The sequence below is a fragment of the Lynx canadensis genome, chromosome A1 (assembly GCF_007474595.2).
Source record: "Lynx canadensis isolate LIC74 chromosome A1, mLynCan4.pri.v2, whole genome shotgun sequence".
Lineage (NCBI taxonomy): Eukaryota > Metazoa > Chordata > Mammalia > Carnivora > Felidae > Lynx > Lynx canadensis.
The window spans coordinates 135,995,922-136,022,548 of NC_044303.2; the positions used below are offsets into that span (position 1 = coordinate 135,995,922).

The window sequence follows — 26,627 nt, forward strand, 5'->3', positions numbered from 1 at the left end:
AACAAAATCTATGTGCAGCTTATTGTTAGTCAGGGTTTGGTACCATATCAGCCGTACCATTCAGTGTTCTTAATTGCAAACCACCACCTCCAGTCTAACTAGTTCATGCAGGAATGTATCAAGGGATATTGGGTAATTCACGGAACCTTGTAGGACCAGAGAGCCAGGCTCTGCCACTGGGCAACCAGAAGCAAGGTCCAACCACACCAGGGGGGTCACTCGGCCAACAACACCACGGTCACTGCCGCTTGGCACCAGTGACCCCTAGGAATGGACACCAGAAGTTCTGCCATTGATGCTTTCAAAGTACTAAATGCCTCCTCCAGAGAAGAAAAAAAGTGTCCCCACTTGCTGCTTTCTCAGCTGAAGTTAAGTCACACTTGAATATGTCTGACTGATGAGACCCAGGTCATATACCAGAACCCTTGCTTCAAGGAAGTCTAGGCTATGAGTTTTCTGGTTTCAACATTGGGACTGTAGAACACAGCACGTGGAAAATGACCAAAATATGTGTAATCTTATAGTGGATACTATCAGTAAGGCCTTTGCCTATATGCCCTTGGATCCCTTTCCCATTATTACACATGCAAGGAGCACTCCTAACAACCAGTACCATCCTCTCATTGTCAGAGAACTCCCAAAATATCCTAATTCCCTTGCATTATGGTCTGAATGTTTGTATTCCCCCAAGATTCATATGTTGAAATGCTAACCCCCAAGGTGATGATATTAAGAGTTGGGTCTTAGGGAGGTTATTGGGTTTTTATGCTCTGCCCTCATGATTCAGATTAGTGCCTTTATTTAAAAAAAACCACATAGATGGGACACCTGGGTGGCTGTCAGTTGAGCATCCGACTTTGGCTCAGGTCATATCTCATGGTTCATGGGTTCAAGCCCCACATTGGGCTCTCTGCTGTCAATATGGAGCCCATATCAGATCCTCTGTCCCCCCATCTCTCTGCACCTCCCCCACTCACGCTCTCTCTCAAAAATAAAAAAATAAACATTAAAACAAACAAATACATAAAAAACACACAGAGAGCTAGCTCACCTCTCCCACCATGTGAGGACACAGCAAAAAGGTGACACCAGGAAGTGGATCTTCACTAGATACTAACACTGCCACTGCCAGCATCCTGATCTGGGATTTCTCAGCCTCCAAACCTAGGAGAAATAAATGTGTGTGGTTTATAAACCACCCAGTTTATGGTACTTTTGTTATAGCAGCCCAGATGCACTAAGACAGCTCACCCCCATCAGGACCCTCTGAGGTGTGATCTTCACGGTATCCAAGCTCCCCAGTGGGACTTTTCCTGATATCACATCTTTACTTGTCTTTCTTTCCTGTTCTCCTTCCCACTCTCCTGCTTTTCCTGGGAATATTTACCAGTAAGTCACTTTTATTCAAATTCTTACCTCAGAGTTTGCTTCTGGGAAATGCAACAAGTACCTGAAAGTGGACCTAGAATATGGTAAGCACTCAACAAAATTCATTGGAAGGAAGGAAGCTGGTGCTAAGTTGCCCCTTATGACAACGTCCACCATATTCTTTAATCAAGATTCCCACAAGCGGTTTATGAAACAGGCGCTCCCCATCTGGTTCTCTTACTACATTGGAGTCAGTTGTCATTCATGCGATCAGGAAGAAAGGAGTAAAACAGCTGACACTGAAGGGCACTTTGCCATTCTAGGGGGTAGTCTTGCCTTACTAGTTATATAATAACTGACAATTTACTTAACCCTTTTTGGGTTTAACTCTGCAGCATAAAATAATGCCAACCTTGAAAGGATCTCAAAATTAAATGAGGGGCATCTGGGCAGCTCAGTCGGTTAAGCCTCTGATTCTTGTTTTCTGCTCAGGTCATGATCTCATAGTTTGTGAGTTTGAGCCCCACATTGGGGTCTGCACTGACAGTGTAGAGCCTGCTTGGGATTCTCTCTCTCTCTCTCTCTCTCTCTCTCTGCTCCTCCCCTGCCCATGCTGGCTCGCTCTCTCTCTCTCTCTCTCTCTCCCTCTCTCAAAAATAAATAAATAAATAAACTTTAAAAATATTAATAAAGAAAAATTAAATAAGAGATTACCTGGTTCTTAGAAGAGCCACTCCAAAAATTTAGTTCCCTTTCTTGCTCCTTCCAGATGATGGACAGTGAAAGTGAAAGAAAATGTTTCAGCTCCATATTTGTCCCTGTGTGCAAATGAGTCAAATGTAGATTAAAAAATAAAAGCTGGGAGGGAGAAGTCTCAGCCCTCCCAGGCTAGCATGGGTTGGCTGTGCCAAAGAGGAGATGACCTACATGATCATGAGATTGGTTACACACAAGAAGACTGAGAAAATAAGGCAGTATATTGAGGATAATGGGAGCCATGTTTCTCATTCTCAGGGAAGAGAGGTAGAAATACAAGGGGAAAGTCTAGAATGAAACATCTACAGTTGGATTGTAATTGGAGGTATCAGTGTGAATTCCTGATTGATTCAAGTTTGTAATGGAGGCCCTTAAGAGTAATGGAAAGAGCGCCTGGGTGGCTCAGTTGGTTAAGCGTCTGACCGCAGCTCAGATCATCATCTCACAGTTCATGAATTCAAGCCCTGCATCAGGCTCTCTGCTGTCTGCACATAGCCTGCTTTGGAACCTCTATCCCCTCTCTCTCTCTGCCCCTCCTGTGCTCTCTCTCTCTCCTCTCTCAAAAATAAACATTAAAAAAAATTTTTTTAAGAGTAACAGAAAGCCACTGAAAGACTGCAGGGTGAAATGCAGTGGGGTAGGCAATTCATTATAAGATTTGCATTAGGAAAATATTACCATACTATGACAAAATGTGGAAAACAGATTGGATAACGTAAAAGACTGAACTTGCAAAATGAGTAAGGGGTTACTGTGGCGTCTGGGTGGCTCAGTTGGTTAAGCTTTGGCCTTCAGCTCAGGTGAGCTTGAGTCCCACGTCGTCAGGCTCTGCACTGACAGTTCAGAGCCTGGAGCCTGCCTTGGATTCGGATTTCTGTGTCTCCCTCTCTCTCTGCCCCTCTCTTGCTCGCTCTGTCTCTCAAAAATAAATATTTTTTTTTACTTAAAAAAAATTGGAATGGGTTATTAATGTGGCTGAAACAAAAGTTAATGGTAGCCTTGACTTGATGGTGGTAATAGAAATGGAAAAATTTAGATTGATTCAAGAAATATTGAGAAGGTAAAAAATGACATGAATTGGTGATGTATTCAATATAGATCACAAGGAAGGGGAGGTGTTCAAGATGATAGCTAAGTTGTTGGTTTGCTAAGCTAAATAAATGATGCCATTCCATGAGGTAGAAAACATTAGAAGAGAATCAGGTTTATGGGAAAGATCACGCACTGACTTTGAAACATAAAGAACTTGAGCTTCCTTTGAGACAACTATTGTGGAGTTCACAAAATCGACAAAAAGGAATGTTTCAAGAAAAGAGATCATCTATGTTGACAGCTTTAGAGGGGTGAGGTAATATATGGCTCAAAAATATCCATGAGAGAGCTGTTTCAGGGTACTGATGGATGGAGAAGCCAGGTTGAAATGGATTGAGAAGTGACCAAAGGGAAATAGCATAGAGGCACTTGTCCTTCCACTACAACTTCCACAGTTGTAGGAAATGTCCTTATATCGGCCTAAAAGAAAAGTGCCATAATTCTAACCAAATCAGAAATATCAAGTGAATTCAAGCTCACACGTGTCATGTTACCTCGTTTTCTGGGCTCCAAAAGAATGGAACTTGCTCTAGAAAAACAATAGTTACTTGTTAACACTACCACTCTAATTGGAAAATAAAAATTCTACAAAAATTGCTACAGAAAAGTCACTTGGAGTCACTTTAGCTTTTTTTTTAATGAATTTCTTTTTTTTTTTTTTTTAGTGTTTATTAGTAATTTTTGAAAGAGAGAGAGAGAGAGAGAGAGAGAGAGCGCACGTATCTGCAGGAGGGGCAGAGAAAGAGGGAGACAAAGGATCTGATTTGGGCTCTATGCTGACAGCAGAAGCCCAATGCAGGGCTCAACTCAAGAACCATGAGATCATGACCTAAACCAAAGTCAGATGCTTAACCAACTGGACCACCCAGGCACCCCTGAAGTCACTTTAGCTTTTAAGGGCATGCATTCCACGAGGCGGTGAGGTGGTTCAGTAGGTTAACTGTCCAACCTCAGCTCAGGTGATGATCTTGCGGTTCTTGAGTTCAAGGCCCGCATGGGGCTCTGTGCTAACGCTCTGATCCTGGAGCCTGCTTCAGATTCTATATCTCCCTCTCTCTGTCCCTCTCCCGCTGGCACTGTGTGTGCAATCTCTCTCAAAAATAAACATTGAAAAAAAATTTTTTTAAGTCATGCATTCTTGTGTGTTCTATACATGGGATGTGTCATCCCACAGTGCTTTCCTCCCATATCTAAAATCTTATCCAAGTTTCAGGTCAAGTTCTGTCTATCAGTGAGTCTTTTCTAGGTATAATCATATCACACCTTATTTGGGAAACCTTAGCATTTGTGCCTTTAACCTTTACTGTGGTGAACCAGGCCTTGCTCGCAAACTGCTAAATATTTCCACAATAGATTATGAAGCCAGAGCAGGCACAGACAGTGATTTCTCAATCTTTTATAGGTTATTAAGACTCTTTATGTATATTCAAATTAAGTACAGTATTGTAAACCGCTCCAAACTCCATTCCATCTCCCAACCCAGTCCACAAATTCCCCTATGAGTAATAATAACAGTTAACATTCACTGATTACTGTGTACCTTTCAAAATGTTCTAGACATTTTCACATAACATATAATCTTCCCAACAACCCTATGACATACATATTTCTATCCCTATTTTACAAATAAGAAAATTGAGGTACAGAAAGGCCAAGTGACCAATTATTAAGTGGCAGAGTTACAATTGAAACTGACAGACACAAGAGCTCACGTTCCTAAATTTTTAGCAACAGAAAAAAAAAAAAACAAACCCTAATACGGCCTGGTCCTCCCTACCCAAGATTTACTGATGTACCAGGATTAAGTAGCATAGTCTAGCAGCCAAATTTTAAAAGATACTGTATTGTATTTGATCACACATTGTCCATTTTCTATGCCTTCTTCCGCGGTGCTACAAGAATCGGCTGTATTCCTGACGACACAGAGGTGGCGCTGCAGGGACAGGTAAGCGCGATGGCAGCGTCGATACGAGGAGCTGATCCCGAGAAACGATCCGATCCCGTCACCCGTGTAGGCGGTGCCTAAGGAAGGGCAAGAGAAAGCGAGTGTTCTGTTATGCGCAGGCGCAGGGCTGGGCACTCCCCCGGGAGTGAGGGCTGCTGGGCCCGATGACGTGGCCTGGCAACGTCCGCTCCGGTGCGCCTCGGGGGAGCCCGGCGCCGCCGGAACTGCCCGCGGCCTAGTCCCGACGCGCGTGTGCTAGTGAGCAGGAGCCGGGGACGGCGGCGGCGGCGGCGGCCTGGCCTGTGGGGACCCGAGGGGGCCGCTATCATGGGGGAGTGACGCGCCTGCGCCCGCTGTTCCGCGGCAGCGGCGAGACATGAGGAAACCCCGCGGCGGGGGCAGCGGCGGCGGCTCCTGAGCCCCGGGATGGAGGAGAAATACGGCGGGGACGTGCTAGCCAGCCCCAGCGGCGGCGGTGGCCTCGGGCCGGTGGACGTGCCCAGCGCTCGGTAGGTGTGACCCACCCGGCTCGCGCCTCCGGAGCGGCTCTCCCACTCGCGGACCCGGACGGCAGCTGCCCCCCGGGCGCGCGGGCACCGGCGTCCCTCCTGTCCCATTGACAGCCCGGTGCGCCCTCAGCTCAGCTCGCGCGCGCCGGGAGCCGTCCGTCCTCTCCCTTTGCCTCGGGTGCCTGTGACTTTCATTGGCTCCCCTGTTGCCCGCTGCAGAATGAACGCTCTAAAACCCAGGGCCGTTCTGCTGGAGTTTCTGGTCTGTTCAAGGCAGACCGTTAACCTTCGCTCTGCCAGCCGGCCCACGGGAGACGTTTCTCTGGTCTGTGACAAACATTTCTGTTGGCTCTTTCTCCCTGCAACAGTAGTTTAGTGACTACTTAACCTTTCTGGCGTCTCCCTGCGTAAGTTAGGAGAAGGTGTCACCATCTTCAGGCGAAGAAACCAAAGTACAAACGGATGAACTTCGATATTCAGGTTAACCCCGTACATCAAAAATGCAGCCCGGCATCTAGTTTTCTTTATCTTTCTGATTTTATTTTCTTATTATTAAATGAGAAATGTGTGCTCATGGTAAATACAAAAAAAAAAAAATAACCCACCTCAAACACTACAAAAATTTCTAGAATGAAAAGCGGAAATACCACTTTACCAGCCCCCCCCCCCACCATGTTCCCACTAACCTGCAGGGGTAAGTACAGTGACCACTTGCGAGTGTCTCCTTCTTGATTTGTCTTAAGTTCTGAAGTAGTGTCAAAGATGCATAGAATTCAGCCCAACGGTTTTGTTGGAATTGGTATTTAGTGTCTTCATTTTTAATGAGGTTCTGTTTTTTCCTTACTCCTTTTGAGATTTAAAGATTGTTTTGATAAATCCTTTGAAACTGTAGAAATAGCGTTGCTAACACACTTTTTTTTACTGAAAAGGAAAGAACACATAAAATGCTGGAACAGAACTTTAATCAATTGCATTTTTGTAGTATAAGTTTAATTTTCTAATCTCTTGTAAATAACAGCATCACATATTATTGACCGAACCATGACAGGGAAATGCAATAGGCGATTCTGGTCTGGATTTTCGTAGTAGAGGGAAAAAATTGCTGTAAAGAACAGTAATAGGTCTGTTGACAAAATTAGACCACGGGTGATCTAGCATAAAAATGTTAAATTTTCTGAAGTTGAAAACTTTTCCTGATTTTATAAGAAAATGTCCATGTTCTTAGGAAATCCAAATTTAGGGGTAAAAAATGTGTTGTACGTAACTTATTCTTAAGTGGTTGAGGAAAAAAACGCATGTATTTAAAGAGAGAGAGAGAGATAATGCGAATGGGACAATAAACAATGAGGGAATCCAGGTAAAGGGTATATGATTCTTGTCACTTTTCTGTAAACTAGAAATTATTTTTATTAAATAGTTTCAAGCTATTATTTATTCAGGATATTACTATGTTAAGTAGATGTAGTAAACAGTGTTTTGCTTAGCAGAACTGCTCTTGTAGTTCATTAGAAAAATTCAACTCAGGAGTGATTGCATTTTTAATAGATACCCAGTTGCAAGCATTTTCCTTTGTCTAGACTAATAATCCAATACTAGTTATAATCTGCAGCAGAAACTAGTTCACAAATCCTTTACTTGTGGGTATTTTTATGCCCAAATTCACAATTTAAAACAATTGTTTAAAATCCTTCTTTTCGGCTTCTGTAAGTACTCTTTGCAGGAAACAGGGTGACGGTCAACGTTGTTGGACACCTGTGTCCGATGTGCTTTGAATATAGCATCTAATTTAATCCTTAATACAGTGCTACAGACTACATAATAGTATCCTTGTTTCACAGATCAAGAAACTGATATATAGAAAAAAGTTTATTGTCGGAAGTTAACAAAGAATAACTGAACTAGGAATCAGTTATCCTAAACCCCATGCCTTACATGCACTGATTTTGTTTTTTGTTTACTGGAGAACCATGAGCTGCTGCGCTGGGCAAAGCCCAAGAAACACATTTAGACCCAAACCCAAATTTCAGTAATTCCAGGTTTAGAGAACCAGAGATTTTTGTAATCCTATATATAAAAGACCAGTGATATGTTTGATGGAACTAGTTAATGGCAAATCATGATTTATAACTTGAGTAGGTCAAGTATGTCTCCCAGAGTTGCCCAGAAAGTAGCTCAAAGACCACTGCCCCTGTTGAAGAGCCTCCCTCTCCTCACCCCCACATCTTTCCTTAGTAAATAAAGCTTTTCAGTGTTTCCCTGCACAATATGAACTACAGATACCTACTTATTAGTATAAGGTTATTTCGCCTTAGCTGGTGTTTCATCTGTAGGCCAGCAGGAAAACTTCGTTCAGACTTTAAAAATCAGACTCCAGGGCAGCTGGGTGGCTTAGTCAGTTGAGCATCCAAGTCTTGATTTCTGTTCAGGTCACGATCTTACGGTTCATGGGTTCGAGCCCCACATCGCACTCTGTGCTGACAGTGCAGAGCCTGCTCTCTCTCCTCTCTCTGCTCCTCCCCCGTGCTTGCACATGTGTTCTCTCTTTCTCTCTCTATCTCAAAGAAATGCTCTCTTTCAAAATAAAATCAGAGAGTCCAACTTTTAACTAAATGTTAAAATAATTTTCCTAGTTTAATAATAGTAGCAAAAATCTTCAACATGTTACACAGAAAGTCACATAGCAATATCAAAATATGTGTACAATTGTAAATATGTCAATATATAATATATGCATGTGTCTATGTGGAAGTGCAAAGGAAAAGGCTTGGAAGGATGACCAGTTGGTCACCTATGAGGAGGAAGTTAGGAACCATTTTACCTAAAATTTTAATAACAAGCAGCTTCTCAGGAATTACTTTATAGTCTCTGTAGTTTAAAAATTAAAAAGGGAATAAAGAAAATTAGTGTCATCATAATAGAGGGGCACCTGGGTAGCTCAGTTGGTTAAGCATCTGACTCTTGATTTTGTCTCAGGTCATTATCTCTCTGTTGTGAGATCAAGCCCTGTGCTTGAACCTGCTTAAGGTTCTCTCCTTCCCACCCCCCCACCTTCTGCCTCTCCCCCCTCAAAAAAATTAATTTTTTTATTTAAAAAAAATTTTTTTTTCAACGTTTATTTATTTGTGGGACAGAGAGAGACAGAGCATGAACGGGGGAGGGGCAGAGAGAGAGGGAGACACAGAATCGGAAACAGGCTCCAGGCTCTGAGCCATCAGCCCAGAGCCCGACGCGGGGCTTGAACTCACGGACCGCGAGATCGTGACCTGGCTGAAGTCGGACGCTCAACCGACTGCGCCACCCAGGCGCCCCAAAATTAATTTTTTTAAAAAAGATTATAATATGGGGCACCTGGGTGACTCAGTCGGTTACGAGTACAACTTAGGCTCAGGTCATGATCTAGCAGTCTGTGAGTTCTGCCCCTCTCCTGCTTGCACTCTCTCTCTCTCAAAAATACATAAACATTAAAAAATATAAGATAAAAAAATAAAAAATCATAATAGTAGTAAGTTATCAAGAACTATTTTACTTAAATTAATGTTCCTTCTGACTAAATCTTGTGTTTGAAGTACCAAACATTTATTTTAAAGTTTTATTAATACTTTAAACAAAAGTAACTTAGAGGCTTCTGGGTGGCTCAGTCGGTTGAGCTTTGGCTCACGTCATGATCTCGCGGTTTATGAGTTTATGAGTTTGAACATACCCAGGTGCCCCTCTATTATGATGACACTAATTTTCTTTATTCCTTTTTTAGTTTTTAAACTACAGAGATTATAAAAGTAATTCCTGCATTAAGGTCCTCTTTCCTCCTCTGTCTCTGCCCTTCCCCCACTCACACTTTCTCTCTCTCTCTCTCTTGCTCTCGCTCTCTCTCTCTAAAAAATAAAAACATTTAGAAAAATAATAAAAATAACTTAGAAATAATTTCTCCTATTGCCCCATCTTGGCAGAACAATTTTATTAAAGATAACTTACCTTTTCCTTAATAACTTCTGGTCATTATGATCTGGTTAATTGAGCTTAAATACATTTATTCGAAGGCTTAATCCTAGTATTAGTATTTTCCAAATGCTGCTGTCTGCTTTGAAATACCCTTTCCCTTTTCTTCCATTGTAATTCCTACATAGTCTTTAATACACAGTTACACATCTCAAACTCTGAAGACAGACCTTTGCTTCCAAAGTTAGAGTTAGTTGCTTCTACATCTATTTTAAAAGTCCCATTACTTATTTGGGTCGCATAAATACTTGTTTGCTTGCCTCACTTTCTTAGGCCTCAGACTCCTTGAGAGCATTGTCTCTATTAAGAGTCACAGGTAGCACCTAGAAATATATTTAGTTGTAACTAACCAAACTAAGAGCTTTAAACAAATAGGGATATATTCTTCTCACATAAAAGAAACCAGCGATTGCAGGTATTTGTTCAGAACCTCAGTGATACCATCTAGGACCCAGATTCTTTGCCTCTGCTTTCTGCCATCCTAAGTGTATCAGCTTTCATATTCAGGCTTGTTAGAAGATGGATAACACTTTTTAGATAATGTTAACATTCTGACAACATTTTTTAGATAAAGCTCCTCCCTTGAAGGCAGAAAGAAGACAGAAGCATTTCCAGCTGGATCTTTCCCTTTTATCAGGAAGAGGGAAGGCTATACTTGAAGCCACCCTGTCAGTCTTCCCTTAGATCTCATTGGCCATATATGGCATCTGGCATATAGTACGTGTGCAAACGAAATTTGAAGAATGGCTAACTAGCCCCATGGAGAATGTACAAGGCTCTTTGCTGACATTGAGAATTCCCACACTGGTGATTTTTAATGTATGTCTGTCTGGTTTTCCCGGTCTTTGTTTTTCCTCTCCCTATCTTGACATTGTTGTTCTTTGTGTCCTTGCTTCTATCCTACTGCCTTATTATTACACCTAATTAAGAGCTTAAGGAGTAAAGCCCTTGAGGTTTCTAGTGTCCCTCTCTACTTGATTTCATTCTTTTCTTTCATTCTGAGTCCATGCCTGGGTTGCTGATAGTTCAGATTGCCACAAGCTTGGACTACCACTTAAGGTACTCTGTTTTTGCACTCTATATGTTACTGTATGAGATGGTACTGTAACGCATAAGTGTAGTTGTAGAGTTCGCCTTCTTTCATTTGGCGAACATTTGCTGACCACATATAATGACGGTCCCTGGGTTTTGAACTAATAGTGGATTTCTAGCCCAACTTTCATTTTCATTGGTTAATTTTGAATTGCTACCCTGACCAGAATATTTACTTAGCATTCATATAGTTAATATGTTCACTGTACTAAAGTCTATATGACTTTTTTTCTCCAGCTTAAATGGGCCAAAATATAAATCAATTCTAGGTTTTAATGTGCATTTTGTCTTTCATATTTAAAGATGATTTTGGGGCTCCTGGGTGGCTCAGTTGGTTAAGCGTCTGACTTGGACTCAGGTCATGATCTTGCAGTCCATGGGTTCTAGCCTTGTGTAGGGCTCTATGCTGACAGCTCAGAGCCTGGAGCCTGCTTGGATTCTGTCTCCCTCTCTCTCTGCCCCTCCCCCACTCACACTCTGTCTTTCTGTCTCTAAAAAATAATTTAAAAAAAATGTTTTAATAAAGGTGACTTTACTATTCATGTAGGCCACTACAAATGTATAATTTAAAGATGATTTTACTGTTTGTGTGAGCCACTATAAATGTGTAATAATTACAATGTGTAATAAATTATTATGAATGTGTAATGTGTAATTGAGATGGGAACCCTCAAAGCCTTTGGATGAACTTTGATTTTGTGTGTGACTTATTAAAAAGAGCATACTTGGGCACCTGGCCAGCTCAGTCAGTAGAGCATGTGACTGTTGATCTCCGGATCGTGAGTTCAAGCCTCACGTTGGGCATGGAGCCTACTTAAAAAATAAAGGGGTACCTGGGTGGCTCAGTCAGTTAAATAACAGACTGTTGATTTCGGCTCAGGTCATGATCTCATGGTTCATGGGATTGAGCCCCCTGTCAGTCTCTCAGCTGATATCATGAAGCCTGCTTGGAATTCTCTTTCTCCCTCTCTCTCTGCCCCTCCCTCACTTGTGCGCTCTCTCATTCAAAATAAATTTTTAAAAAATTAAATAAATAAATAAATAAATAAATAAATAAATAAATAAAGCGAGCATACTTAAGGGACAGGGGCTTGACCCTAGCTAACTTTGTGGGCTTTAATTCCCCAATCTGTGACAGGAGAGGAATTGAACTAGAGAATTTCTAAGGTGTTAGTGTTCAGTTTTTTCTAGCACAATGTACATTTACTTTCATACTTGTACAATTGCTAGACATTTGGTAGATTTCTTTTGTTGTACTGTGTGTTTTTAGCCAGTCTACAGACAGTACAAAAACAAAACACACTTGGGGTGCCTGGGTGTCTCAGTCAGTTGAGCTTCCGACTCTTAATTTCAGCTCAGGTCATGATCCCAAGGTCGTGGGGTCGAGCCCCACCTGGGGCTCCACACTCTGAGTGGAGCCTGAGTAAGATTTTCCCTCCCTTCCTGCCTCTCTCTCTCTCTCTCTGTCTTTCTCTTTCTCTCTTTCTCCTTCTTTCTCCTGTCCCTCTCCCCTGCTTGTGTGCATGTGCTCTCTCATGCTCTTGCTCTTTCTCTCTCTCTCTCTCTCTCTCTCTCTCTCTCTCTCTCATAAATAAATAAATAAATAGATAAATCACTTTATTTTAAAGGTGTAAGTTTGCATTTTTCACAAATGTGTAAACTTATGTAACTTCCATCATAATCAAGTTATAGGACATTTTTTATTATCCCAGAAAATCTGATTTATCTTTTTTTTTTAATGTTTATTTTTGAGAGAGACAGAAACACAGCATGAGTGGGGGCGGATCAGAGAGAGGGGACACAGAATCTGAAGCAGGCTCCAGGCTGTGAGCTGTCAGCACAGTCTTATGTGGGGCTCAAACTCACAAACTGTGACATTGTGACCTGAGCAGAAGTCACACGCTGAACCAACTAAGCTACCCATCGCCCCCTGATTGATCTTTTAAACAGAAATTTTAAGAAAGTTTATACTGATCAACAAATGGGTTAAATGGGAACTTCTTTAGAATGCTTTAGGATGTGACTTACATGATTCGACAATAACGTTTTTATTAGCTTTTGGGAGATTAATTTTCACATAGTTAAAATCCCCAGTTTGCACTTATAAAAGGCCCCCCAGGGGCGCCTGGGTGGCGCAGTCGGTTAAGCGTCCGACTTCAGCCAGGTCACGATCTCGCGGTCCGTGAGTTCGAGCCCCGCGTCGGGCTCTGGGCTGATGGCTCAGAGCCTGGAGCCTGTTTCTGATTCTGTGTCTCCCTCTCTCTCTGCCCCTCCCCCGTTCATGCTCTGTCTCTCTCTGTCCCAAAAATAAATAAACGTTGAAAAAAAAAAATTTAAAAAAAAAAAAAAAAGGCCCCCCAGATTATGTTCATGATAAGAAAAACCACTTTGCTTCAAATCTTTTTTTCTTTTTTTAAATTTAGTATGATACTATCTGGACTAAAACAGAAAATGAGCCATCTTGGCTGGTGAAGATGCTGAGATTCATTCTTTCAAAGACTAAAATTTATTTTAATAATTGCATCAAAATCTTCCTAAAATCTATATTTTCATGTCTTCTTAATCAGATTACTGTTTGTTTAGTGTAGTTTAGCTCTTTCATGTTAATTCACTGCCATGGCACTTGATTATTCACATTCATCAAGTTTTATACTGTCCTATATACATTGATATCCCCATTGATGTCAGATTATTTTAACTCTGAGTGACTTAGGTTTCTTTTAAAATTCTGTTTGCTTTTTGAATTTTTTCTCCCATTGGTAGAGACTTCTCATCTCTGCCAGTGTGCTGGCCTTGGACATCCCTTACACCTACTTTTTAATGTACTAACACCTGTTTGATGTAAACTTAAAAAATGGTCTCCTGAGTATTACTTACACAAGATCTCTTCTTAGGGTGAAGGAAAAAATATTAAATTTCTCAACTTTTTATTTCTTTTTTATTTCTAATTTGTGTATGTTTTATAATGTTCATTATTACAGTATTCATGGTTCAATATTACACGGTTACAATGTACACACAGGTAATGGGTTTCATTCAAAGAATAATGGTTTTGTTCTAAGAAAACTACTAGGCTAGAAAACTGAAGTAATTTCTTCCCTAATTTTAGTTTCTTTTTCAAGAGCTCCTTTTTTCTTTTTTTTATGGCAGCTAATTTTTTCATGCGTGCAATATTCTTTCTTATATCTCGGAGAATATTATTTATTATTCTTTGTTGTTTTCTGCTATTACCTGTAATATCTTTATCTGTTAAATTTGTTGTTTCTGTTTGTTTGGCCTTTCATAAGCTTATCTTAAAGGATTGATTATCCATGTTTGCTATTCATATTTGAGTGAGGGCTAAAAAGCTAATTAGAATGAATACCTGTGTGAGGCATAACCCTAGTGGATCCCTAGAAGGGTTCTGCTGGGAGATTGCAGCCCAGCCGTTAGGATATTGGAGGTAGAAGAGGAAAGGGAGGTGGGGTGGTGTTAAGAAACTTCCTTTAATTTCCATGGTTTTATTCTAGCACTTCATGCCTCCTCTCTTTGCCTTTTGTCTAGACGTCTCCAGAAGCTAAGCCTCATCTGTCCTGTCATGATTGAGGAGAGGTAGTTGCCTGGCTCTGCTGGGTGAGAATGTGGGGATCTAACTACTTGGAAGACTTCTTGATGCTTCTCTTTTTAACTCCCCAGGCCTTTCTCAGGTGCTTCAGATTCCTGAGCCTTTACAAGACTCTGTAGGGCAGGTTGTTTGACTTTTCAACCATGACTTTCACTGCAGCCACATAGCAAAGCAGAGGAGGGGTAAATCTAAGGCATTTACCATTCCTCTGTTTCTTCCTACAGTGTGCTCTTCTAGTTTCATTGCAGGTAGAGTTTGGTGTCTGTTTTTCAACAGACTATCCACACACATACACACATATACATAGACACATGGTCTATACATTGAAAAGAATCTGGGGGCACCTGAGCAGCTCAGTTCGTTAAGAGCCATCTCTTGATTTCTGCACAGGTCAGGATCTCACGGTTCATGGGGTCAAGCCCTGAGTCAGGCTCCACACTGAGAGCACAGAGCCCACTTGGAATTCTCTCCCTCTTTCTCTGCCCCTCCCTCCACCCTCTATCAAAATAAATAAATAAACATTAAAAAGAACATAATCTGCAAGTATATATACCAAAATATTAATAGTAGTTATGTAGATGGTGAGTTGTTTCGGCTTTTGTTTGATGTTTTTAATGAATATCTGAGGTTTTTATAATGATCCCAATACTTGTATAATAAGAAAAGAACAGATGACAGAGTTCCTTGTGATTTTAATGATACTGAAACTTGTTTCTGCTTTTATTTTTCAGATTAACAAAATATATTGTGTTACTATGTTTGACTAAATTTTTGAAGGCTGTGGGACTTTTTGAATCATACGATCTCCTAAAAGCAGTTCACATTGTTCAGTTCATTTTTATATTAAAACTTGGGTGAGTGTGTGTGATTCCGTTTTCCTTATGTTTTATTTATTTGAAACTCCTGTTTTAACTGAGTATCTTTAAGAAATTTTAGATAGAATATATTGTGCTATTTATCCCTCCTCACTAATGTATGATAATTTAATAAAAAAATAGAATACCTAAGGTTAGAGGTACAAAGAGAATTTTTTAAATGATTATTGTACTGTATTAGCTTGCCAAAACTAGACTTATACTGTACTTTGCATTAATGAAGTTTTTGTAGATTTTTTTTAATGTCCACCTTAATAGAAGATTGCTAAGTTCTCATATCTATTTCAGCGTTCAGTCTGTTGCAGGATCTCTTTTATCAGTTAACCTCTGAAGAGCTCCACTGTATACCCCTGAGAGCATAAAAGTGAAAAGAGCAGATAATTTATTAGAATTTTTGTAAAAATAGTTTTGATGCTACAGTTTCCCTAAAAGAGTCTCCAGACCATACCACTGGTGTAGTTCAGCCTTCCAGCAGGTAGAATGTTACCTGAGACTTGTCTTGGCACAGATGTTCCTTATTTTCTAAGTTAATCTGTGCTGGGTTTTGTTCATTATATGTTCCCTTCACACTACAGGGTCCTCATATAATATAAATTTACATTATTCTGCATATTGCAAGAAATTCTCTGTAAATAAAGTTTCTCTAGATCTTGAGATTGATAGTGACCACTTTCTGTTAATAACAGTCTATTATTAAAGACTCCTGGGAGTTAATTTTAGTAATTATGGAAAGTGATTCTTTACTAGGAAATTTTAAGCAGTTGTATGCATTTTTATATAATCATTTTGGGAATGTGAAACCTAAAGACATACAATAAGTACTTTCTTCATTTCTTTTATTTCAAGATTTGTTATTAAATTTTGGAGAAGATAGATTTTTTTTTTTTTTTTTTTTTGGTATTTCCCAGTATGAAAAAACATTGAGACTCCTTTTGTGGCTTGTGAATTGGTTCTGAAGATAATTACAAAATAAGCATTCCCCAAAATGTTGCAGTGGAAGCTTTATTTGAATAAATATTGTTCTCCAGTATAATTTTTTAGAGGGTAACATACCTTTCAAGTTCTAGTGTATTTGTTTAAGATAAATATCTTAAGATTACACCTTGTATATAAGACAAATATTAATATATTAATGTTTCAATATCCACAGAACTGCATTTTTTATGGTTTTGTTTCAAAAGCCATTTTCTTCTGGGAAAAGTATTACCAAACACCAGGTGAGTTTTTTGCACAATTCTTTTTTCCTAGCAGCTTCGTAGTTAGTGGGCCAAGAGACAGTGCCCTTTCTTTGAGCATGGTTACTTAAAAAATGACTTAAGTACACAGCAGATTATTTCCAGAGTTAACTTGGTCTTGATTTGTCTTTCAGTATTGAGGCTTTAAGAGTAAACTAAAGTGTTAAGATTACAGAATGTTTAAACATGCAGAAGAGGGTAGTACCTGGCTGGCTCAGTCCGTAGAATGTGTGACTCTTGATTTCCGGGTTCTGGGTTCGAGCCCCATGCTAGGTGTAGAGATTACTTAAAAATAAAATCTTTTTTTTTTTTTTTTCAATATATGAAATTTATTGTCAAATTGGTTTCCATACAACACCCAGTGCTCATCCCAAAAGGTGCCCTCCTCAATACCCATCACCCCCCCCGCCTCCCTCCCACCCCCATCAACCCTCAGTTTGTTCTCATTTTTTAAGAGTCTCTTATGCTTTGGCTCTCTCCCACTCTAACCTCTTTTTTTTTTTTTGCTTCCCCTCCCCCATGGGTTTCTGTTAAGTTTCTCAGGATCCACATGAGAGTGAAAACATATGGTATCTGTCTTTCTCTGTGTGACTTATTTCACTTAGCATCACACTCTCCAGTTCCATCCACGTTGCTACAAAGGGCCATATTTCGTTCTTTCTCATTGCCATGTAGTACTCCATCGTGTATATGAACCACAATTTCTTTATCCATTCATCAGTTGATGGACAGTTAGGCTCTTTCCACAATTTGGCTATTGTTGAGAGTGCTGCTATAAACATTGGGGTACAAGTGCCCCTATGCATCAGTACTCCTGTATCCCTTGGGTAAATTCCTAGCAGTGCTATTGCTGGGTCATAGGGTAAAAAAAAATACGAAGAAGAAAGTAGAAAAACATTAAGGTATACAGTACTTTTTTTGTAATGCAGTATCCTTATTCTGAAATATTTATGAGTGAGACATGGAGACATACCCAAGAGCCTAGTACAAGTGTCATGAGGAGGCAGATAAAGCATAGGGGTTAAGAATGAGGCTTCTGGAGGCAGACAGATGCATATTCTGTCTGTCCTTACAAACTTTTACTTTGAACAAGTTAATTAATTTCTCCCTTAATATTTTCACCTATGAAATGGAGTTAATAATACCATTGTAATGAAGCTGTGAGGAATAAATGAATTAATACATATAAAGTTCTTGAAGTAGTGCCTGGGATATAGTGACTATGCAGTAAGTATTAGCTGTTACTCTCATCTTCATTATTATTTTCTATAGACCCCTGAAGTTCAGGATACATAGCAGAAATGTCCTGCATTTTGCATAGTCACCTCATATTATCACCTCTTTGGACAGTAGAGGTATATCCTACTACGTGTTTGCTGTATGCCACAACTTAGAAACTTGTACTGCAATTTTTTATTAAAATGACAAATGTAGGTACCTCTCTTTTAGAGACCATGCGTGTTTTAAAAATGGGATTAATATTTTAAACCCCATCATAACTTTTTTTCTCTTTTGAAGTAATTAAAGCTCTGAATATCTCTAGAAAAGAATTTAAAGACTAAAACAATACATGTTCCTAGCAAAGTAGTGAGAAACTAATGGAAAAAAAAAATTATACTCTATAGAAAAAGATCTCAAAATCTAACAACAGATGAGAATATAGAAAATGGAAAACAGACTACTGTCTTACAAATCTAGATTTAGTCAAAGGATCTTAACATTTTCTATTTAATTTCAAGATACGTAATTATTTAGCCTTTAAAATATTTAAGTGCTACCATTATTTTCTTTCCCTATGTGTTTTGTTTAAGACTTTGAGATAATAGCAAAACATACATGAGTAAAATTTTTAACTTTTTGTTTCCATTTATAGTGGATCAAAATATTTAAGCATGCAGTTGCTGGGTGTATCATTTCACTCTTGTGGTTTTTTGGCCTCACTCTTTGTGGACCACTAAGGTAAAAGTGCATATTTTGAATGTTTGTTTGTGTTTCTTAATTTTGAATATTAGTTTTCTTCCATTATATATAATATCAAATGCTTATGTTATGTGCAAATGCTTCTATCACTTGTATAGCATTGGATACAATTCAACATATAGAGTGGGGGAGAGAGGGAGGGAAGGAGAGAACCTGTTGAATTTGTGGTCTAGCTTTTGGTGAACACCATTAATGTATTGTTCATGATCTGTCATGATATTTTAATAGTTAAGAATCTAGTTTCAGGGGCGCCTGGGTGTCTTAGTTAGGCGTCTGACTGGCTCAGTTCATGCTCTCACGGCTTGTCAGTTTGAGCTCTTTGTCAGGCTCTGTGCTGACAGCTCAGAGGAGCCTGCTTCAGATTCTGTGTCTCTCTCTCTCTGTCCCTCCCCTGCTTGCACTCTGTCTCTCAGAAATAAATAAACATTAAAATTTTTTTTTAATCCAGTTTCAGAAAAGTTTTAGCATAGGTGGCTTTTTATCATCCCTTGGTGATCCCTTTTAGCAACTGATTTTAGAAACTAAAAGGTCTGAAGTGGTAAATAAAATCAACCAGTAGAAGAGCAAACTCTTTATTTAAACACTTTTTTCTTCACTACTCTGAAATACTCTTACCAACAGAAAATTCTTAAAAAATATGGTCGTAAACAAATGTCTTGACAACAGTGTGTCAGTCATCAGATTAAAGATGAGTTAACTCTCATATTCCCCTAGATCTATATAGAGCAATCTTTTTGTGTAATGGACCAATTCCCAGGGGTGGGGGGTGGTGTTTAAGGGCCACTTAATAGGAATTGTAACATGTACAACTTTGCATAAACATTTTTAATGCTTCTCTGTAGCTAAAGGGTTTTACTCATTGATTGAAAGTATAAGAAAAAGTACCTGGCCATTGTTGGGAGGAGGGGGGTATGATGATGAGAGGAAAGGAATAAAATTAAGGATATTTTAAAGAATCTCACTCAGAATAATGGGGTAGACAGAGTAAAAATGATAGGTGGAAAATGCTTTGTGAAAATCCTTTCCCCTCTTTTGGCTAATAGAATAGCTTCCAGGTTTGAGTCCCTTTAGCTTGTTTACCGTGTACTTCATCAGATGCAGGGTATACATAATTCCAGATGTCATGTCCTTGTCCATGACAGCAGCAGCATCCTGGAATGGTAGGTAAGGCAGCTGGATTTTCACAGCTTGGGAGAGCTTTTTCACTTTATGCTTGAATATGATTAACAGTATTATCATCTCTAATATTTTAAGTTTCTTTTCCATGAAATTATGTTTTGTTCTGTATGTTATTAAATCACTGTCCCCACATATTAGGGTAGGGAAAGAAGGGGAAAATTGTTAAATTCTTACTTGACTCCTTATTTAGTCCTCTACTTCCTACCCTTAAAATCCCTCACTGCCAGCTCCTGTGCCAACACTGCCCCTCTCATTCTTTTATTAAAACCATCGTGCAGGGTGCCTGGATGGCTCAGTCAGTAGAGCATGCAACTCTTTTATCTCAAAGTGGTGAGTTCAGGCCCCATGTTGGGCATGGAGCCTACTTAAGTTTTAAAAAATAAAAACTATCATGCAGTTTCTTGACTAGAAAGACTTTGTGGAGTTGTGCTTGGGTGGCTCATTTGGTTGAGCTTCTGACTCATGATTTCAGCTCAGGGCATGATCCCAGGATTATGGGATCAAGCCCTGCAGTGGGCTCCACGTTTCCTGTGGAGCCAGCGTAGGATTCTCTCTCTTTCCCTCTGCTGCTGTCCCTCATGCACATGTACACATACACATACTGTCTCTCTCTCAAATAAAAAAGACCTCTTTGGTGTTCCATAGCCTGTCTCATTTCAGGTGGTATTACTCTTTTGATATATTTATTTTCTTAAGTTGTACCTCATAATCATTAATAGAATTGAAGTTAGTATTGCTGTGTTCTGTATTATAGATTTTTGAGTAAAGAGAAAAAATGAAAATGTGTTAAAAGAGCAGCTGAAAATCTTACTATTTAGATCCTATAAGCCCTGTTTTTGCTGGTGATAGTTTTTCAAGTTTTTAAAATATTTCACACAAATAAGAGAGGAAATATGTTTAATAATAGTGAACATTTACGTATCCAACATCCAGTTCCCCAAATAAAATCTTACCAATACTTGGGGGCACCTGGTTGGTTCAGTCAGTTAAGGGTAGTGACTCTTGATTTTGACTCAGGTCATGATCTCACAGTTGTGGGATCAAGCCCCACATGGGGCTCCTCACTGAGTGTTGAGCCTGCATAAGATTCTCTCTCTCCCTCCTGCTGCCCCTCCCCTATACCACATGCTCACTTGCGCATTCTCTCTCTCTCAAAAAAAAAAAAAAAAAAAAAAAATATATATATATATATATATATATATATATATATATATATATCTGTATATGTGTATATAACACATGTATATATATGGGGATCCTGGGTGGCTCAGTTGGTTAAGCATCTGACCCTTGATTTCAGCTCAGGTCATGATCTCATGGTTTGTAAGTTCGAGCCCTACATCAGGCTCTGTGCTGATAGTTCAAAGCCTGCTTGATATTTTCTGTCTCCCCCTCTCTCTGCCCTTGTCTGCTTTCTCTCTGTCTTGAAATAAATAAACTTAAAAAAAAAAATACCGGGGCGCCTGGGTGGCGCAGTCGGTTAAGCGTCCGACTTCAGCCAGGTCACGATCTCGCGGTCCGTGAGTTCGAGCCCCGCGTCGGGCTCTGGGCTGATGGCTCAGAGCCTGGAGCCTGTTTCCGATTCTGTGTCTCCCTCTCTCTCTGCCCCTCCCCCGTTCATGCTCTGTCTCTCTCTGTCCCAAAAATAAATAAACGTTGAAACAAAAAAAAAAATTAAAAAAAAAAAAAAATACCTATCTTACCAATGCCTTTGAATGCTGGTGTTTCCCTCCTGACTGTATCCCCATCTCCCCCTACCCTTGGGTGTAGTCAGCATCTTAAGTTTTGTTTTTCATTTTCTTGGTTTCCTTTATAGTTTTTTCACATATGTACCTAAGTCTTTTTTTTTTTAACGTTTAATTGTGGTTTTTTTTAATGTTTACAAGTTTTTTACTTTATGTACATAGATGATTTTGCGTGTATGTTCTACAGTGTACTTTTTTGCATTTAAATTTATGTTTGAGACTTGCCCATCTTGATGCATGTTATATATATATAGTTCATTTTTATGGCAATTTTTAAATATAAGATTCACATACCTTAAGATTCATTCCTTTTTTCTTAGTCCATTTGGGCTGCTATAACAAAAATCCCAAAGACTGGGTAGCTTTTAAACAGCACAAATTTACTTCTCACAGTTCTGGAAACTGGCAAGTCTCAGATCAAAGTGAGGCAGATTCACTGTCTGGTGAGGCACTGCTTCCTGGTTTCTCTATAACCTCACATGGCAGAAGGGGCAAAGGGAGCGCTCTATCGTCTCTTATATGAGGGCTTTAATTCCATTCGTGAGGGGATTCACACTGGGGATTGAGTTCAACATATAAAATTAGAGGGGATGCAAACATGCAGTCTATAACACATTTAAAGTGTAGTATTCACCATTTCTTAATATATTCATATAATTTTATTCATTTTTTACTGTTGTAAAATAGTCCATTGAATAGATACACTCTAATTTATATTTTTCTCTTACCGGTAGCATTAAGTTGAGGCTACTGCAAACAAAGCTGGTATGAGCAACCTTCTAAGTGTTTCCTGGCACATGTACACAAGAAATTGTTGTGATATAGGGGCGCCTGGGTGGCGCAGTCGGTTAAGCGTCCGACTTCAGCCAGGTCACGATCTCGCGGTCCGTGAGTTCGAGCCCCGCGTCAGGCTCTGGGCTGATGGCTCGGAGCCTGGAGCCTGTTTCCGATTCTGTGTCTCCCTCTCTCTCTGCCCCTCCCCCGTTCATGCTCTGTCTCTCTCTGTCCCAAAAATAAATAAACATTGAAAAACCCAATAATTTAAAAAAAAAAAAAAAAAGAAATTGTTGTGATATAATCATGCAAGTAGTATTACCGGGTAGATAATGCCAAAAGGTAGCTAATTCTAAAGCATTTGTACCTATTTATTTTCCTCAGTGTTTTATGAAATCAGGAATAAATACTTATTTTCTCTTACTCTTGTTGAATTCATGCTTCTTGGTAAAGGTCAGATATATTTTATGTGAATGATAATGTTTTTGTATTTTTCTAGGACTTTGCTGCTATTTGAAACACGTGATATTGTTGTCCATCTCACTACTCAGTGTTTTGTTCACTAGTTCTGGAGGAGGACCAGCAAAGGTATAATTTTCTTTTATTAGTTACTTGAAAATTGAAAGTATACGTGTAAAGTATTAACTAAAGCAATTAAATAATATCTTTTAGCATTTTAAAGAATGTAAGGGTGGGGGCGCCTGGATGACTCAGTCAGTTAAGCACTGACTCTTGATTTCCCTCAGATCATGATCTCACAGTTCGTAAGTTCGGGCCCCACATTGGTCTCCTCACTGACAGCTGGAAGCCTGCTTGGGAGTCTCTCTCTCTCTCTTCCTCTCTTTCCGCCCCTCCCCCCATGCTTGCCCACACACTTCTCTCTCTCAAAATAAATAAATAAAAGAATTCAGGGGCTTTTTCTGCTAATTTTAACTTTTTCTTACAAACTTTTTTTACTTTTTATTCCAAAATCATCATATGTTCCCAGAAAGTGGCAAAAAGAGCATGAAGAGCACCCTTCACTCAGTTTCAGTGGTAACTTCTTACCCAACTCAAACACGCTATGGAAACCGAGAAATTGACATTGATATAATCCATAGACCTTATCAAGATTCAGAACTGTTTGATCACCACAAAAATCTCCATCATGCTGTAGCCAAGCCTGTCACCCACTTTATTCTTTCTTCTTTCTTTTTTTTTTTTTTAATTAATTTTGAGAGAAAAAGAGCAAAGGAGGGGCAGAGAGAGAGAGGGAGCGAGAAGCAGGCACTGAACTGTCAGTGCAGAGCCCAACCCGGTGCTCGATCTCACGAACCATGAGATCATGACCTGAGCCAAAATCAGGAGTCAGCTGCTTAACCACCTGAGCCACTCAGGTGCCCCTCGCACACCTCATTTTTAACCCTTATTCGTCATTTTTGGAAAATACCTAAGAACTTGTTATAAAGTCTAATGAGCATTTTGCCAACTAGGCAGCTTTATTTATCTTATTTTTTTTTTTTTTTGAGAGTGCACACATGAACGGGAGAAGGGTAGAAGGCTTGGAAGAGAATCTTAAGTAGGCTATACACTCAGTGCAGAGACCTACTCAGGGCTCAGTCTCACGACCCTTAAATCGAGAGTCAGACATTTAACCTACTGAAGGTACCCCAGAAGCCTTCTTTATCTTAAATAACTTAAGAATTATCCTTCTTTGGTAAATGAGTCATAAATCTGCAATTCCAAATTCTTAAAACAACAGTATTTCTGTTTTAGCAATTGAATGCTTTCTGTGCATGGTACATTGTCCCAGTTACAGGGAAAAGGAGAAATAAAGATAAATAAGGTATAGTAGTCCGTGTTCTAAAAGGAGCTGTTTCAAGCTGAGTATTGGAGGCACATGAATAAAATTAAGTGAACAAAGTAATATGCCAAGGAGAGCAGAGAGACTACCCAGCCCATAGATTTCAAATAGGATCATTAATATTAAAGCATATGCCAATATTTTTTTCTTTCAATGTTTATTTTATTTTGAGAGAAAGAGAGCATGAGCAGGAGAGGGGCAGAGATAGAGGGGCAGAGAGAGAATCCCAAACAGGCTCTGTGCCATCAGTACAGAGCCCAACAAGGGGCTCGAATTCACAAACCATGAGATCATGACTGAGCTGAAATCAAGAGTTAGTTGCTTAACTGACTGATCCACCCAGGCGTACCCTGTATGCCACTCTTTCTTTGATCCCATTCATATATTACGCCGTAATAAATGTCAAGTGGAGCACCTGAGTGGCTCAGTTGGTTAATTGTCCGACTTCAGCTCAGGTCATGATCTCACAGTTTTGTGAGTTCAAGCCCCACGTTGGGCTCTGTGCTGACAGTTTAGAGCCTAGAGCCTGCTTTGGATTCTGTGTCTCCCTCTCTCTCTCTGCCCCTCCCCCGCTCATGGGTTTTCTCTCTCTCTCTCTCTCTCTCTCTCTCTCATTATTTTAAATAAATAAATATTTAAAAATAAAAAAATGTCAAGTGGATTGAAGAGTTTTGTGGACACAAATATATAATAAAATAAATGTAGAATTAAAATATGTAAAATGTATTAAATAACATAAATATATAACACAGAATAATATAAACATGTATAATATATAAAATAAATATATGTAAAATAAAATAAATTATGAGGAGAAAACCTTCTGAGCATAAAAGCAGTGGGAAAAAATCACAATGGGAAAACTCAGTAAATTTGATTTCATTATGATTATAACCTTCTATGTAACAGAAGTCATTGTGCAGACAACAAACTAACAATAACAACAAAAATTACTGCAAGTAAAAGTTTTACATTTCTTTTAAAATATAAATCACTCAAGTAAGTTAAGAAAAATGCTTAAGATTCTCAGTAAAAATGATCCAAGGGCAGGGAAAGACAACTCACAAAAGAAATACAACTGACTTTTGGGGCACGTGGATGCCTCAGTCAGTTGAGCATCTGACTATTGATTTCAGCTCCCATCATGATCTCAATCTCATGATGTGAGGTTGAGCCCCACGTCAGGTTCTGCACTGACAACATGGAGCCAGCTTGAGATTCTCTCTCTCACTCTCACTCTCTCTCTCTCTCTCTCTCTCTCTCTCTCTTTCTCTCTCTCTCTCTCACACACACACACACACACACACACACACACACACACACTAAATGTTTTTTAAGAAAGAAATAAAAATGACTTAAAAACAAAAAATTTGTTGCAGTTAGACTCAGAAATGAGAGTATAAATCATATATATTTTCTCATTAGTGTGTTACAAATCTGGGCATCTATCCACCAGCAGGGTTTTTTTCTTAGCTGTGACTGAAGCACTACAAAATTTCATTTGCTCTCTTTGACAAAAGATTAAATTACATTCTCCATAGCTGGGTATCGTTGATATTGTGTGGTTTATGTGTACTGACTTTTGTCAAAATATCCACCACTCTAAGAGAATTTATCAAGTGTAGTGGTGATCACATTAATGAATAGGACTCTCACTTTAAATTTTAACTTTTATTTAATGAAAGTGTATGGTAGTACACCTATAAATTTATAAATACAGAATGTATAATAATGCATTTGGATGTATAATAATGTATTTGGATGGCTTTTATACCCAAAATTCTGAAGTATTTGCATAAACTAGGCAGTATGTTCCTCCTATGATTTTTTTTTTTTCATCAAAATCCTTTCCCTGGAATGAGAATATAAAATTTAAAAATTTATCAGCTTTTAAATGCTCTGCACCTTTACTGGATATGAGAAATGACTGCCAATTTTCTTAATGTGCCCTCTTAGTTCTGTTTCCATAGAAGAGTCATAACTGGAATATTGATATTATTATCAATAATTAACTGTAAATTAACTGTCTATCACTTGCATGTTGTAGAATAAAGTAAGTTCATGCTAATAATTCTGTAGCTTCTTGAGCTTTTCAACCCGAAACAAAATAACATTTAGGGATATTAATTCTGCAAACATAAATGGTTTGTGCATGGTAACATGCCTCGTCCTATGAACAAGGAGACAGTTGAAGTCATCATTATTATGTGACTTAAATGCCCTTAAACTATTCTGCAGAATTTGTTGTAGCTCTTTGCTTTTTTTATCTGTTAATACTGCTTATTTATGTTATATAGTAGAAGGGCTTTAATGTCAGATGTTATTTTTTCTTCACATATTTATTTGAAAACAATTTTTCTTTAGTATTTGTATAGTCATGGTCTTAAAAATCAACTCTTAAAATAGTCATCCTAAGTAATATTTTCTTCATTTTCAGACAAGAGGGGCTGCTTTTTTCATTATTGCTGTGATCTGCCTATTGCTTTTTGACAATGATGATCTCATGGCTAAAATGGCTGAACACCGTATCCTTTTGCAATAGATTGGAATTACATAGTCTTGAAAATAGGAAACTGGCAGAATGGGACAAGAAGGATTGAATTAAACTGATCAGTCATGAATGAAACTTCCATG

General features: G+C 39.0%; 1 protein-coding gene across 1 annotated transcript in view; it reads left to right on the top strand.

Moving 5' to 3' along the window:
- Window positions 1–5,359: 5,359 nt before the first annotated feature.
- The window catches only part of SLC30A5 (solute carrier family 30 member 5), a 35,969-nt gene continuing 14,701 nt past the window's right edge, over window positions 5,360–26,627 (top strand). The window contains 7 exon segments of the mRNA XM_030322305.1: window positions 5,360–5,670; window positions 15,094–15,216; window positions 16,388–16,454; window positions 18,346–18,431; window positions 22,650–22,686; window positions 22,688–22,738; window positions 26,431–26,518. Coding sequence (XP_030178165.1) covers window positions 5,588–5,670; window positions 15,094–15,216; window positions 16,388–16,454; window positions 18,346–18,431; window positions 22,650–22,686; window positions 22,688–22,738; window positions 26,431–26,518 — 535 coding nt within the window. The 5' untranslated portion in view covers window positions 5,360–5,587.